The sequence below is a fragment of the Austrofundulus limnaeus genome, unplaced genomic scaffold (genome assembly GCF_001266775.1).
Source record: "Austrofundulus limnaeus strain Quisiro unplaced genomic scaffold, Austrofundulus_limnaeus-1.0 Scaffold147, whole genome shotgun sequence".
Classification (NCBI taxonomy): Eukaryota; Metazoa; Chordata; class Actinopteri; order Cyprinodontiformes; family Rivulidae; genus Austrofundulus; species Austrofundulus limnaeus.
In genome coordinates, this window is record NW_013952549.1 from 658,679 (window position 1) to 674,658 (window position 15,980).

General features: G+C 38.9%; 1 protein-coding gene across 7 annotated transcripts in view; it reads right to left on the bottom strand.

Moving 5' to 3' along the window:
• Positions 1 to 15,342, bottom strand: part of srgap1a (SLIT-ROBO Rho GTPase activating protein 1a) — a 96,942-nt gene extending 81,600 nt beyond the window's left edge. For 4 of the 7 annotated variants that reach the window (XM_014016547.1, XM_014016546.1, XM_014016544.1 and 1 more), the window contains exon 1: positions 14,895 to 15,335. In XM_014016547.1, the coding sequence (XP_013872001.1) occupies positions 14,895 to 14,958 (64 nt within the window). In that variant the 5' untranslated portion in view covers positions 14,959 to 15,335. Of the gene's footprint in view, positions 1 to 14,894 lie in introns of all 7 variants that reach the window. The other 3 variants (XM_014016549.1, XM_014016548.1, XM_014016545.1) reach the window with 2 other exon arrangements.
• Between the last annotated feature and the right edge of the window lie 638 nt (positions 15,343 to 15,980).

The window sequence follows — 15,980 nt, forward strand, 5'->3', positions numbered from 1 at the left end:
ACCGACATCTGGTGAAAATTTCATGTCATTAGCACCTCTAGTAATATATTTACTGAGAAAAATGGTGACGTGTTCAATACTTATTTTACCCGCTGTATGTGTATAAATAAATAATAATGGATAACTGGTTTTATCTGTAAAGAACCAGCTGGCTGAGACCAAGCACAAATAAAAGGTCTGTGCTGATTTTACACACACACTGAAGACACTCGTGCACATTCAGGCTTCTCTAAAAATACTTCTACAAACCCTTATGTGTCTGCACACAGCCAGCACTGATTAACAGGGTCACGCCTTTAAATTAAACTCTAAGTAGCACAAATAATCCTTGTGCCAGCTTTGTGAAAGTTAACACCATGTGTACACGTAACAACGTACTGTTTATCTAGTATACAATTTATCTGCAGCAGCTGATTGATTAAAAAGTCATTACAGGTCAGGACTAAAGTTGGGTACAGTTAAATGTTGTGTTTCATTTAGCAGTTTAAACGCTACAAAGGCATGCAACCAATTAACATTTTTTTTAATTCCTTGAAAGTCCTGAATTTTGGGAAATGTCTAGAGTTTTTGACAGATTGAAAACAAAATTGCATAACTGCACAACAACATCATGGTAAAACTACAGTGGATGAGTATAATTGTGCTCATGAGTTATGCAAGAACTTTTTTTTTAGGTTTGTTTACTCTGGGTTTAATTTGTGCTAGGGTTTGAATAAATCATTACCGACATACAAACATATTCTGTAACTATGTTCAAACTACGTAAAAGCATTTAAACAACTATGACACAACTTTGTCAACAAAGAACACTGAGAATTCCAAAAGGCTAAAATAAAAAACGTTACAATTTTGAACTCTTTTGTGTTTCATTAAACCTCCTTATTATGTCCATATATTTAAAATGTTTGGATGTACAGAATCCATGACTTGTTGTTTATTCTAGTTTACTGGGGGGGGGGAACGACACCACAACTGTCTCTGAATGTCATCATCAATAGCATCAGTGTTGTGTTAGCCTTCAGCTCAGCCTGTCTGAACTAAAGGATTGAGGACACCAGGTTAGAGGCTAAGAAGAGCAAGGGGGTCAGTGTAATGGATGGATAGTGGGTGCATCGATGCTTCAAAACTGGGGTAAAGAATTAAGGGCAGGTGGAGGATGTGGGGCGGGACTTATCCCAAGATCTTGAGTTTAAGCAAAGAAGAGATTAATTTCACATTTGAATCTACTAAAGAATCCAGCTGGTCACAAAAACAGATCATCTCACTGATCTAAATTTTAATATCATAAAGCAGAGATCTTAAAAAGAACTGTCAAAGCACTTTTTTTATAATTTAAGGTAAGATTTGTCAGCACAAACAGCCCATTCCCACCAGCTAAGATAGTTACAGGGGGTCTTTTGCTGCAACCTCAGAAAACTACCACAGTAAGTACGCCCAAGAGCCAAACTTCAAAGCAAAAACATAATCCAAAAATCAAAGAGATATAATTATGCCAATATGAAATGTCTTTTTTAGTTTTACCCCAAAATACACTCTTGTATTTTTAATGAACACATAAAAGCTGAGAATTAATCATCAGAGGTAGTACAGTCGTCATCATTTTATTATCACGCATTACAAACGTTCCCAGAACTGAGCAAACATTTTATGTAGTTCCTCATGTTTCCGTAGCTGTAACTAACCGAGCTGACAACTCAAAGCAAACATGAAAGCTGAGGGGTTTTACGCTTTACTGGAGGTTTTGAGTTCTTTGCTCTCTGCCTGATGCAACAAATTCTGTAGGGGCGATGTCGGACTGCAAGAGCATAATAATGAGGCTGTTTCCAGACACATCACAGTTAAGTAAGAATGTTCAAAGTTAGCCAAGTATTAGTGCTCATTTTCTCCTTCCTAAACCAAATGACTTAACTTTAAAGATCTTTACCAAGGAAAGAACCCTAAAGGTGGAGCAAGAATGATTATGTTGGAAGGATTTGAAGTCTGATCATGTGTTGGGTCCAGGATTTATTTTATTTTATTTTTTTACTGAATTAAGAATCAGTAGAGGTCTGCAGACCAGGGGCGGAGCAAGGCATTTTTTGCAAGAGGGGTGGCAAAGGGATGAATAATGTGTTTTTTTTTAATGGGGCACATACAAATAAAGAAAAGCACTCTTGATTTTAAAATTCAAGATGGGCAAAACATTAAACTGAGGTTTTGTGACCATTGCTAAGAATGAACCAAAAACACGCTGAATGCTAGTCACAACCGCTATTCAAACGTACAAAGCTGAAGGTTAGACTAAAGTAGCTGAAGATAATCTTTACCAAATTCAAGATGGCCACCACAGCTAACATAAAAAAAACTTATAATTCAACTATTTAAAGACTTGAGGTAAAATTTGTTGTGGAGTAGCAACGAATGATTAAATGTCGATTACAGATGCTAATCACAAATTAAGCTAACCAATATTGCTAATGCTACTTTTACAAAGGGCTATAATTCAGCCATTTTTCAGCATACACAGCTGAAAATGTATACAGTACTGTAGTATCAGAGAACAATCTTTAACAAAATCAAAATGCAAATTAGGGTTGGGCATAATCGTATCGTATACAATTAATCATCAGAAAAACATTAATCGATTACTTTTTGGCACTTGACAATTAATACAATTAATGCCACCAGGCAGAGTCCGCTTGGTGCTCCTCTCTGCTTCAAATATGACGAACATTCAAACAAAAGTTCTGTAATTTATTTATCTGTCAACACAATTTAGAATTTGATGTATAGCCTGAAGTCTGTAATTTTGACACAATTTGGAACTGATTTTTCCGAAGAGCAAATCTTTCCCACTAAATTGGTCATGTGACTAGGACATATGGGTGTCCAGGGTCTCCAGGGGATTAATCGTCATATTAATTGTTAGCGGCTAAATACCACATTTAATCGTGATTACTTTTTTTGCCAATATTGCCCAACCCTAATGCAAATACAAAATACAAAATCCCCATTCACATGTCAATAATTGGACGCCTGGAGTGGCCAATCAGGTACTAGCCACCTGGCTCCGCCCCTGCTGCAGACTCCGACTAGTTTTGTTAGCAGAGTTAGTCTTTTGTGGTACCGATAAGAAAAGGAGAAAACACACGATGTGAATATCAGCTGTGAGGATTATGAGGTCATTTTGCATGTTTTGTGAACGCATTTTAAGTTTRTATAGAACAGAAAATTCAACATTTTGTTACTTCTCTTCAGCCACTGACGTGTTGTGCATTCACTACACCACATGCTTTGTTTTCATGTGTCAGTCTTTCTCCTGACTCAGGTTTCAGACGGAGGTTGCTCAGAGTCAAACTGCAGCCTGAGGGCCAATCAGCGTCCCCTTGTCACCRTTACTGCCACGACCAGCAGGGATTGATTTCTTCCAAGGCATCTGGTGGTGAAAACCAAGCTAGTAAAAAGAATGAGGAAGGCCCCCACCCGACAAGAACTCAAAGACCAAGACAGGTTCATGTGATCATCTCTGATAMACATATCGAAAACGAAGAAAAAAAWCTCCAATCACCTATTACAACAAAATCACATTTAAAGCCAATTTAAAGACAAAAAGTTAAGGGTCAGAATCTCCTCCAAGAAGGCTTGGCCTGTCAGTCCTCCGACACGTTTTGAAACATGAGCATCTTATTCTGAAAGTTAGCTCTTTGTCTCAGGCCGTGAGATATCATGTCTTAACATTCAATATTTAATCAAAAGTTAAATTTAAACTTGGCAAAGAGCAAACAGGTGAAACAGAATACTATAACAGGACCCACCCAGTGCTTTTGGATTAATATACGAGCCCTGGTCCAATAACACCACAAGAGAATAGAATCGACCTTAGGGCAGCTGCTCAGAGGGCCAGCGAGAGGGACAAAGAGGGAGGCAGAACAAAAGAAGAGACGGATCAGCTTTCACTGCTCGGTTTTGTTCAGCACTACAGCAAGCAAGGCTAGGACTTTCTCTTTTCAGTGTCCCACAGTGCTGGGAGATGGAGGTTGACTTTTTTATGTGTGAGAGCTGACAGTACAGAGCTGCCTCACACCCAGCTAGGTGACATAACATCCCTCAGATAACCTGTTAACCAGGACAACTCAGAAGACCCCAGGAGAGAGAGAGGCTTTCCAACACACTGTTAAAAACTAAGATATGAGACATGGTCTCTGTGTCCGGGTTCATACTGGGCTCTGAGTGATGAAGGCTACGCAAACCGTGACGTTTTATTTGTTTCTTATCTTGAACCATGAGCTAATCTATCTAAAATTAAATATTTAGAGTTTTCGGTGAACTTATTTGTTTTATGTAACTGTTCATGTCAGTCAGACTTTGCTCCACTTTTGGTCTCTAAAAAAAATGGAACAAGCCAGAAAACTTGTTCCATTTCCAGTCCCGAATTAAAAATAAATAAATAACTTTGCTTTGCAGTTCTTCCCACTTCTATTAAATTATAAAAAGATGAGCTGTCAGGGGTCTGGGGGGGGACTATTTGGAGACGGCAGTATGCTCTACTTCATCATAACCTAAAATAAAATCACCAGAGTAAGACATGACACGGCAAACATTTTCAAGAATTGGAAAGCAGCTACTTGCAGCACTTCTGTGCTTTTCCTCATCAGTGCTTTCACATGATTTTCTCAAGTGAACATCATTAAACTGGAACTGGGAGGATTTTAGTTTCTCCTGTACCTTTTAATAAACAACAGAAAATTATCCATTAGTTTGAAAACCATTTCAGGTTTGACTGGATTATTGATTAGAAACTGTTATTTCTTTGAATGTCCCTGAGCTGTTCTTATTCTGCTGTCAACACAACAGACGTGTCCTTCCAACAGAGTTAGCAGAGCTGAAACCAGACTAATCAGGTCAATGAGCAGAGGTCAGCGGGTCGCTCATCATGTGCCCGACAGAAAGCCATCAGTCCGGGGCTTTGTGAAGAACAGTAAGGCTAAAAAAGACAGAAACTCAACAATAGTTAAAGTGTTGCTCATTAAAGAGGAAATACAATATATTAAATACATTTTGTTGTGTACTTGCAGTCTTTGAGGGCAGAAAGTTTAATGTATGCTCTCTGTGCTACTTAGATATCTTCATATTTTGTTTGGGTCTTTCAACATGTTCGGTTTATAAAGTTATTTTCTATGACGCTTTCTGAGCTATTATGTCACAGTTTTTGCGATGGAACTGCCATATCAGGTCATATCAACTACAATGTAGTCATCTATATCAGTGGGTCCCAAACTTTTTATCTTCTGACCCACAAAATAGCCATGGCAAAAACTTGTGACCCCAAATATTACTGGTCTGAGTACATGAACTTCATTAATAACCCTAAAAACACAGGCTTTCTGACTATATAAACAGCCTATACACAAATATAAATACTTATTTTTTCTTATTTTGTGTTTTTGTAATAATTGTAGGGAAAATATTACATCAGCAATTATTTTATTACCCTTTAAATTGATTTCTGGAGATTATCCATGGTGCTTCATGACCCATAATTGGGCCCCAAGCCCAACTTAGGGAACCAAAGTGCAGTGGTTCCCAAACTTTTCAGCTTTTGACCCACAAAATAACAACAGCAGAGACCTGTGCCCCCAGCTATTTTTGGATGATAAACATTTGTATCAGGTCAACAAAACATGAATATAGTAAAAATATTTTTATACTACATTTATCCATTTTAAATATACTAACCTCTCTCCTTTGTAACAACTAAAGCAAAAATGTAATTAATTCAGAAAATCTTTTCAGGACCCCACCTTGATGTTCGGGACCCCACTTTGGGTCCCGACCCCAACTTTGGGAAACACTGAACTATATAGTGGTAACTAAAATAAACCACTCTGGATATTGGAGGGGACAGGGTTAAGCATATCATTTGGATTTAAAGAGACGGCGTCAAAACGAGTTGCTTTGAGACGCACCTCAGAAAAGGGGTGAAAGAGGGGCTTGTGGAGTTACAATGAGGAATTCAGACCAAACCATTACAGTTCCACATTACACCCCTTTTAATGATGCAATCTTGTTGCGCCCAAGATGAGATTTACTGATGAAGAGTTTATTTTAAGCAGTTTTTTTCTATTATTAGACCAAAGACACTTAGGAGAACACCCAACATCACCCATTTAGATTAGGCCCAAATGCATCAAGGATGGCCTAATATGTGCAGGAAAAGTTCCCATGARAACACAAAAATGATATTGCAATTTGTACTAGTTGTACATGGCAAGTTAAAAACACGAACAGATAATAAAATGTAAATGATTATTCCTAAAACAAATCATGATTGCCTACATTTTCAGACATACTAGCCTTTTTGCGTGTTCTGAAGATTCCAGAGATCAGTTTCTTGTCCGTTGTTGGTAAATGCAAACAGCTGATGATTCAGACAACTTCCTTTTTTTAATTCAGTAAATCACAAGACGAAGTTACACAGAAATATCTGTTTCATTTATTGCATAATATCCATAGACTGTGACTTCATGACAATAGAATAAAACTATTTGTGGAAACAACTGAGCAGCATTGTAGACAGTCAGGAAGGGTTTTCACAGAAAGTAACAGATGCCTAAAAAGGATCCAAGACAACTATAAATATTTAACTACAGGTTCACGTCTTTTCACCTTAGGTTTATTTTATTATCGAACAGATCTAATCTTAGAAACAGGGGTGAGAAGGCAGTAAAAAAGGAAACTGACTGGGACTTTCTCCATCTGTGACCTCTGACAATCATCACAATGAACAGGGAAGGACGTGGCTGTTGGACCCTTTCCGTAAATGGTTCTTTTTTTAATTCAGGCACTCCACAGATCTGTGACTCGAACCACAGCCATGGCTTTAGTTTCCATCTCAACAAGAGGGTGGAGAAGAGTTCAAACTGGAGCTTATGAGACCTGCCAGAGACTGCCGTACACTGAGCTCGGGTCCCCTCCTTCAAAACCACAACACGCCTCTCTTGTGTGTCTGATAAGTTGAGAGCTGAGACCAAAGGAAACTGTTCCTAGCTTTCTGCAGAACTAAAACCAGACTGGAACCACTAAAGGAAATACAGACAGAAAGAGAGGGGACCACATCAAAGGGTGTAGACATTCTGTGGCATTCAGGACAGCAAAACGCCATTACAGACCATTTTCAAATGCAAGACTCACGTCGCTTCTTCACTCTAGGCTACAATCAATCAGATTTCCAGATGTAGAGGAGATTAAGCTTCCAGATGGCATTTATTCACCGATTCTTTATAAAACACCAACCCATAAACACCCCGAATTATTCTCAGAGCAATTATACCTCCAAGGGTGGTCTTTAGCTATTGATTGGAGGGGCCAGCGGGATCAATGATTCCCTTAGGTCATAGGTTAAGGCCAAAGAAAGAGAAAAAAGGGGGAGAAAGGGACAGCAAGAAAGTAAATTTAAAATCAGCTCATCTGTGATAAGGGTGCAAAGGAAAGACATAACAGTGAGAGAGAATAATGGGGTTAGAGGAAATCCTGGATTCAAAAGGTTCAATGTTGTTGTGTTCATGTAAGCCAAACATGCAACAGAAATGTAGCTTTGCCTAAACCTGTCACGCAAATAGGGCCTAAAGATGGTGTTTTAGCCTTGGCTTGAAAGTGTTAAGTGAAAGAGGTGGTGACAGAGCAAATCCCCCCACACCCACCCCCAGTCCACCTTTCACATGATATCGATGTGGGAAGGAGTCTCACGACACCGACTTGAAAAACTGTTACGCTGAACTCGTGAAAACAAGCAAAACCAAGAAGAGACTGTATTGTAAAACTGCAAACGTGAATATTTCAGATTTTTGCTTCTGCTAACTATATAAATAATTAAAATCAGTGTCTGAACGATGACTGTGAATTAAAAAGACAAACAAGACAAAGCATACAACATCTGTCCTTACTCATTCTGTGACTGACCTGCCATCCTGTCCCCTCCCCCAATCTCCTTCCTCCTAATCCAGTCCTTCTGGGAGGAAGGCAGCAACACGGTCAAACTGTGTCTGTTCGCCTTCCTGTCTGTCCATCTGCTAGGTTCGAGCAGGGATTAATGCTTTCCATGAAGTAGCTCAAAATCTTACAAAARAACCCTCTATTTCAATTTTACCTGCCAGATTTACTTTCCCTAAGCATGTTTGACTCAATTAACACCCTGAACCTCGTGTAAGCACTGTGCAACTACAGAGCCTCTCATTCACAAAGCTGTATAAAGGACTTAAAAGAAATATCTAAGTAAAAGAACAGATTGAAAGAAAATGACGGGTAACATTTAATACTGATAAGAAAAGTACTACAGCAAAAGTCATAAAATTGCTCACAATAACCCATCTGTCATGGTTTACCCACTTCTTCCTTTCAGGGTCATGGGGGTCACTGGTGCCCAGCAGTCAATGTGCAAGGTCTAAGTGACCCTGGGTCACTCAGAGTCAAATGACACAAACAGCCTTTCAGTGTCTCACTCACACCTAGGGACAATTTAGTGTTACAAGGGATGGGCACGTTTGACATTTGAATCGATTTGGTACCAATATCCGGTATCGGTACTTAACGGTACCAATTTTTGGTACTTTGTGTGTGTAGTTCTTTTTTTACAATAAACTTTTCGAATTCGGTACTCATCCCTAAGTGTTATCCATTAGGCTAACGGTCATGTTTTTGGTCTGTKGGAGGAAACCGGRATCCAGAGAAAAGCCACCCATACATCGTGATAGAACCAACAACAGTCTTGCTGAGAAGCAACAGCTCTACCAGCTGAGCCACCGTGCTGCCACTCACAGTAATCAGGAAAGTAAAAGTACTTAAGAAATGAAGTGTTGATTTTTACCTTTTTACCACCAACTAGAGTTGAGTAAATTGAGCAATTTACACATTTTTATGTTTTGAAGGGTAACAAAATAAAAGTTAGGATTGAAAAAGATACTTGGTAAAATTACAAATCCTCAAAAAAATTACTTAAGAAATGTACTTTTACTACAGCTCCACTCATTCAGCTCATAACCATCCACCCAACAGAGATTCAGTTCAGTTCAGTTCCGTTTTTAATTCATAGCCAAAGAGGAGACTGCTTTGCAGCAAGCACCAGAAAATCAAAAAACAAAAAGATTATTCTCTATGCCCCAACATCACCAAACCAAGACATGAGCTTAAAGAGCAGCAGAACATGGCAGGTTTAACAATTCAGCTGAAAACTTCACTTTTCACAACATTCATAATTCATTCCCAGTCTGAACCACCTCAGTCTGGATCAAACTGCTCTGAGTCACAACTCTTCCTTTTGTGGAAGAAACTGAAAGATGTAGTGCTGAGTGCAACTTGGGACGATACACCTGGTCTATTGTTTGTTCGTTTTGAGGATAAAGGATGGTTGGTACATTTTTTTTCTTAAGGTTTTTAGCTGCAGTGAYGTTCATTGTGGGGCAGCAATGAAAAGCACAGCATGGAAGCATTGCTTGTGTTCAGCAGAGTTTATTAAAATGGCAAAAAGGGTGAGTGGGCACAGATGGTGCTGTCAATAACAATTCTCCCAACCATGCAAACACACACTTGCTGACAAACGCCACACCCCGATGTCAAGCCACGACATGGAAGCACACTACAAACACACAAACAGTTATAAAAAGGAGTGGGTAGTAAAAACAGATGGTATGTGTGTGAATGGATGTTGAGATGAGCTCCAGGAGGTGTTAAAATTCCATTAGTCTTTCAGACTCAGACCCACTTCAACACCGCTGAGATACCTGGTGCAACATCACWGCTCCACCAGTAAACAAAGTAAAAAAAAGACCTGTAGCGTACTTTTATTGAAAATTCAAAACWACAAAAAAATAGTACATTGTCTGTTTATGCTCTTGTATACTGTCATAAAAATACTGACCAGGGGTTAAGATATTGATACAATGAAATAWTGTGATATTTCATTTCTTGATCCTCAAAAGCACTGTATCGATTTTTAATTAAGGCTTTTTGAATTGATGTTTTAAGAAAAAACATGAAATGCAAATGCAGTTCTCACTGTTGTTTGATGAAAAGTAAACTAAATTTAATCAGGTTTTATGTGTTTAATGAATAGTGTGCTCTCTGTACTGAGTTTTTAAAATTAAAATCTTTTGGAGAAATAAAATAGTAACATATCGCCTCACTTATACTGTAGGTTTATTGTGAGTACATAAGTAATTTTATTGAGGATTTGTAATTTTACTAAGTATTTTTAAAAATAGTTACTTTTACTTTTATTTCCATACAATTAAAACCTATTAATGATGCTTTTAATTCATTACTTTAAAATTTAACACTTAGTTACTCGTTACAAAATTAAATATATATGAAGTCATCATGAAAGACGTTGAATTTCCTCAACCAAGTCATGTCAGCTGATTCCACTAAACCTAGTAGAGTAAATATGAAGCAATATACTGTACACATTTTCATTAAAAGAAAATAAGTATATTTATTGCTCAGTTTAGTTTGGTTTAGTGGAACCAGTTTGGTTCAGTAAATTCAACAGTTTATTTATTAGAGAGTGTGTAAAAGTACTTTTACTTTCCCGATTTTTGTGAGYAGATTTAAGACTTTTACCTCCTGGGTAAGTACTTTTCTCATCCGTGAAACTTATATTTACCAATGTAATTTCTGTTAAGGTATTTTTACTTTTACTTGTTTTTTTCCCCAAGTACTTCATAGACCTCTGATCATGATGCATCATATCATAAACCCTGTATCATGATGATATTTACCATATTACCAAATTCTTGACAATACACAACYGCACTGACGGGAATAAAAGACAAGAAAGAAAACTTAGGAAAGATTTTTTAAAAAGCACTCAGCTTCTTGGAAACAAAGTGGATGTTTATAGTTGTGTTTCTGAATGGAGTACTTACTGAAGTGCCCTTAAAGCTTCAGTGTTCTATAATGTACACTTTTTTTTGCAGAGGACCACACAGTCTCCACTCTAGCTTACACTGAACTCCAATGATATGATGCATTCGTTTGAAAAAAACCCATATGACTTGTTTCAAGGGTATTTACCAGCCTTATAACCTGATCTACATTTATCTGGACACAAATATAAACATATAGATTTCTGTCATCTCATAATTTTGAATAAATAAGTAATAAAAAATAACTGCCGAACCACAAAACAGATCACGATCATTCYACAGATAATCAGATCAACCACCTCAGAGCTCGTTCATGGTTTTGAATTCATCTCGTGCAAAAGTGACTGGACGAGTCTCTGGGGTTTACAGAGGCTCTGATTTCAAACAGCAAATGAAAGGAGGTCAAGGTGCAGCCTTTATAATGATGCARTTTGTTAGATGGAACCTGTCATCTGAGTCCAGCCTCTCAGTTTACCAGCAGCAAACCACAGTTTGACAAGAAACCAACTTTCTTTYTTTTACCAAAGGAAAAACAGCAGCTGTGCTACAACGGTCCACAGACACGGGGGGAAAGGGATGATGGATGTAAAGAAATAACTAACTAAATGTTAAAATCATCGAGTTTCAGACAGATCAACACTGACCATCGTAAACCTGTGAAAACCTTCTGAAAATTAGACAAATTTCTAAGCTATGAGACAAAGCAACAGTTGGGTACAAGATCAAACACCAGCTTTGGTGTCTTCTCAGGCTGCTTGTTGTTTGATTTCTTGAGTAATCAGGGTCTGTTCACCAGATCCCTGCCTCTGGCTGTCACATGTTTTCTGCTTATGCACTCATTATCACCACAAACTCACTCATAAASAGCTTTACAACTGAAAAATCAGGAGCGCAACAGACAACCTACTGACTGAAAGGCAAAACCTGCAGAAAATAATCTGCTCTGATTTATTCCAGTGAGTTTATCAGATGGTGTTCCAAAGCAACAAGGACGATACGATTCCTTCAAGGAGTGCCAGGCTTTAAATTTTATCACAAGAAGTTCTGAACAAGTTTTATTTACAACTCCAAGTCCAATGAAGTTGGAGCGTTGTGTAAAGCATAAATAAACAGAATACGATGATTTGCAAATTCTTTGCAACCTGCATTCAATTGAATACACTATGAAGATAAGATTTTCATRTGCTTCCCTTTTAACACTGAGGACACTAACTGTTGAAACTTTGTGGAATTCTTTCTTATTCTTCCTTGATGAACTTCAGTCACTCAACAGTCTCTTTTTGTCACATTTAGCTCTTCATAACGCACCACACATTTTAAATAGGAGACAAGTCTGGACTGCAGGCAGACTGGTCTAGTACCCACGGCTGTGGCAGAGTGGTTAGGGGAGTCGTCCTGGAACTGGTAGGTGGCCAGTCCCCCGTTCCAGCTGTCTCAGTCGTTGTGTGCTTGGGCAAGACACTTTACCCACAATGTCTCTGATGTGTGTCCCACCAGTGTACGATTGTGATTACTGATTACTCTCCATAGGATGTTTTATACATGTTAGCTTTGTAGAGACCTGGTAGAGTGCGGTGTGAATSGGTAAATGAGGGCACAGATTGTTGTGTAAAGCAYTGAGTGTCCTGGTTGGATAGAAAGGTGATATAAGCACAGTCCATGTACTCTTTTACTATAATTTAAAGCCAMGCTGTAGTAACACGTGCAGAATGTGGCAYTGTCTTGCTGAAATAAGCAGGATGTCCCTGAAAAAGACATGGCTTGGATAGCAGCATGTGTTGTTCCAAAACACGTGTATCTTTCAGCACTAATGTTGGCTTCACAGGTGTGCAGGTTACCCAWGTCATGGGCACCAATACACCCCCATAACAACAGAGAGGCTGGCTTTTGACCTTTATAACAATCCGGACAGTCCCTCTCCTATTTGATCCGGAGAACACGACATTCATGGTTTCCAAAAACAATTTGAAATGTGGACTTGTCAGACCACAGGACACTTTTCCACTTTGCATCAGTCCATCTCAGATGAGCTCAGGCCCGGGGAAGCCGGCGAGGTTTCTGGGTGTTGTTGATATCTGGCTTTAGCTTTGCATGGTAGAGTTTTAACTTGAACTTGTAGATGTAGCGACAGTTTTCACTAATAATGGTTTTCTGAAGGGTTCCACGTGGTAATAACCGTTACAGAACGATGTTGGTTTTTAACACAGTGCCACCTGAGGGATGGAAGCTCGTGGGAATTTAATGTTGGTTTTCGGCCTTGGTGCTTATTTGAAGAGACTTCTTTTCATATTATGGACTGTTGATGACGAAGTCCCCAGATTTCTTGCAGTTGTGAGTTGAGAAACGTTCTCAAACTGCTCGACTATTTGCTCACGCGGTTGTTCACAAAGTGGTGAACCTCGCCCCCATCGTCGCTTATGAACGACTGAGCCTTTCAGGGATGCTCCCTTTATACCCAATCAAGACACTCACCTGTTTCTAATTAAGCTGTTCAACTGTGGAATGCTCCAAACGGGTATTTTTTTAGCCTTTCTCAACGTCTTTTGTTGCCCCAGTTACAGCATTTTTGGGAAATGTTGCAGGCATCAAAATCGAAATGAATATTTGCAAAAGAAAACAAAGTGTACCCATTTGAACATCACATACTGTATATTGTCTTTGTAATTATTCAGTTGAATATAGTTGAAAAGAATCATTGTATTCTGTTTTTATTTACATTTTACACAATGTCCCATTGGAATTGGGGTTGTACCATGTAAAAACAAGTAGAATGGTTTATGCAAATAGCCCTGAACTATGATAACAACTCCTCCTTTCTAATATTCTGACTAGACTTTGAGATTTAAAAAAATTAGCATTTCAACAAAACACAGGTTTGATTATCAAGCAGCAGCTCCTCTCAGCAGCAGGTTATTTTATCATTCCTTCAGGGGTTTGTACGACAAATTGGAGGCCACTTCACATCTTGTTTAGCATTCCTCATGATTGTGTATCATCCTCTGTTACAGGTTGGAAGGCCTTAGTCATGCTCACAGGGAGAAAAAAAAGGTCCAGACTGTTTCTTGTAAATGAGAGCTGGTGCTCAGCTACATGTCATTTTTTTGTAAATCCTCATCCAGCACGGGGGTTCCTTCTTTTGTTGCAAGCCGYTGACCTTCGCTAACCTCTCATCTTTAACAGCCTTTAAGGGTGGCGTGAATGGATGGTATTTGAGCTTTCTGAGGGCACTAAAGAACAGAGCTGGTTGGCCRGGGGCCAAATACCCATGGTTACCCTGGAGCAGCAAGTGGCTCTTTCCTGTGTGAGCGACTGAACCAAGTCTGCTTCTGCATGCATGGGGGGCTTGAGGGAGACAAGATAAGTTAGGGGGGGGCATCATTACAGAGTCTTAAAAATCACCTCCCTAAATCAGAGCACATATAACAGTTCCATGCTTCAAAGAGAGACAGGGTAAGAAGCAGCACCACTTCTTCTGAAGTGCCCCTGAGCAACTTCTTTCACTCTTCAGCTGCTTGACTTCGCTGTGATGCTGTAACAATAAGCTTACAGTGATAAAAGTATCACACAGCTGATAGTAACAGGCTGTTCGGATCATCAGAAGAATGAAGAGTTCCCCCTGATAAAGAACTGAGATTTGACTGAATATCTTTAGTGTGTGRTTTTAAAAGATGAGCTTAAATCATCTTTATACATGTTTGGACATTTTATGCTTTTCCACCACGAGCAAAAGYTCACAAATGCAATTATTCAAACTCAATTACGTGTCTTTAATTTAGTCATTTCCCTTTCCATGAGCATTAATTACCCATAAATGGGCATCAGGAAACAGTGGAAATAGGTCAGAAGTGAACCTTTTATTGCAGCAATCAAAAGCTCCGCCATCTCTGGCTATGACTCATGCAGGTTAGTGATGAACTGAACCCCCTTTTTTTCCSCTCTGAGCTCCCAAATGATCCAACGCGTCCCATTTTTAATCAACAAATCCCCTTTCCTTACCTTTGACCTGACTCTCATACTCCGCGATGATTTCCTTGTCCTTTTTGAACCTCGGCGTGGACATTTTCTGTCTTGTCTTTGCCCGGAGCTCGTTGTAAACTTCTTGTGTGGGGAAAAGGAAAAAAAAAAAAAAAAACTGTCAACAAGAAGCGGAATCCCTACTGCAGCCGAGGCATGATCCTCTCCGGAGGAGAAATGAACGGCAGGGAGCGCGGGGTGGAAATGACGGTTTAAAAAAAAGGGGGAGGATTTAACTCTGTAACAAGACTTGGGGGGGAAAGGAGTGTTTACTACTTCATTGTTCCTCTTCTCTCGGGATATGAGATGGATATGGAGCAGGGCCAATGCGCAATCACGCTCCTAAACCAATGATCTCCGAACTGTCCGAGCAGTCGACGCGGCTCAACAGCACCGCTGCAGAGAGAAGAGGAGGGGGGAGAAACCCGCAAGTTTTCAGGCTCTCCGAAGCAACTGGTCCAAACCTTAGACATGAAAACGTAGAATCCTCGTTGACTGTGTCGGTCCGCTGCTGTGACGAGGCTGTGCGTCCGCCATATTGGAGAGGGCACCGCTGCGCTGTGAACCACTACAAATGACTCTGTTTAAAGCACATTTTAACACAGATTTATATTAATACGGCACCATCATTTATTCAAACACACACATGCTCACACACACACACACACAATTTGAGAAAAACAGGTACCAAAAACAATGTATTCAAACTTCTTACAGGACTACAAAATAACTTTATTGATCCCACACACAATGAATATATGTTTCATAAGCTGAAAAGGTAAAGTAGTATAAAAATCAATTATTTTACACTTTGTATTATTATACAAATTGTAATGAATGAATTTAGGAAACCTATACAGAATTAAAAAAGCTAAACATAACAGTCTAACAAAATGTTTGACTGAACGAATTTATTTATTCGTTGTTTTATATTCTGAATAAGGGATACAGTTGGTAATAAGAACTTTCTTACAATCTTAAACTTTTGACAGTTTTATTCTGACCAGATATATTAACCCAGTTGTTAAATTATTAATACAGTATAATAATAATAATAATAATAATAAT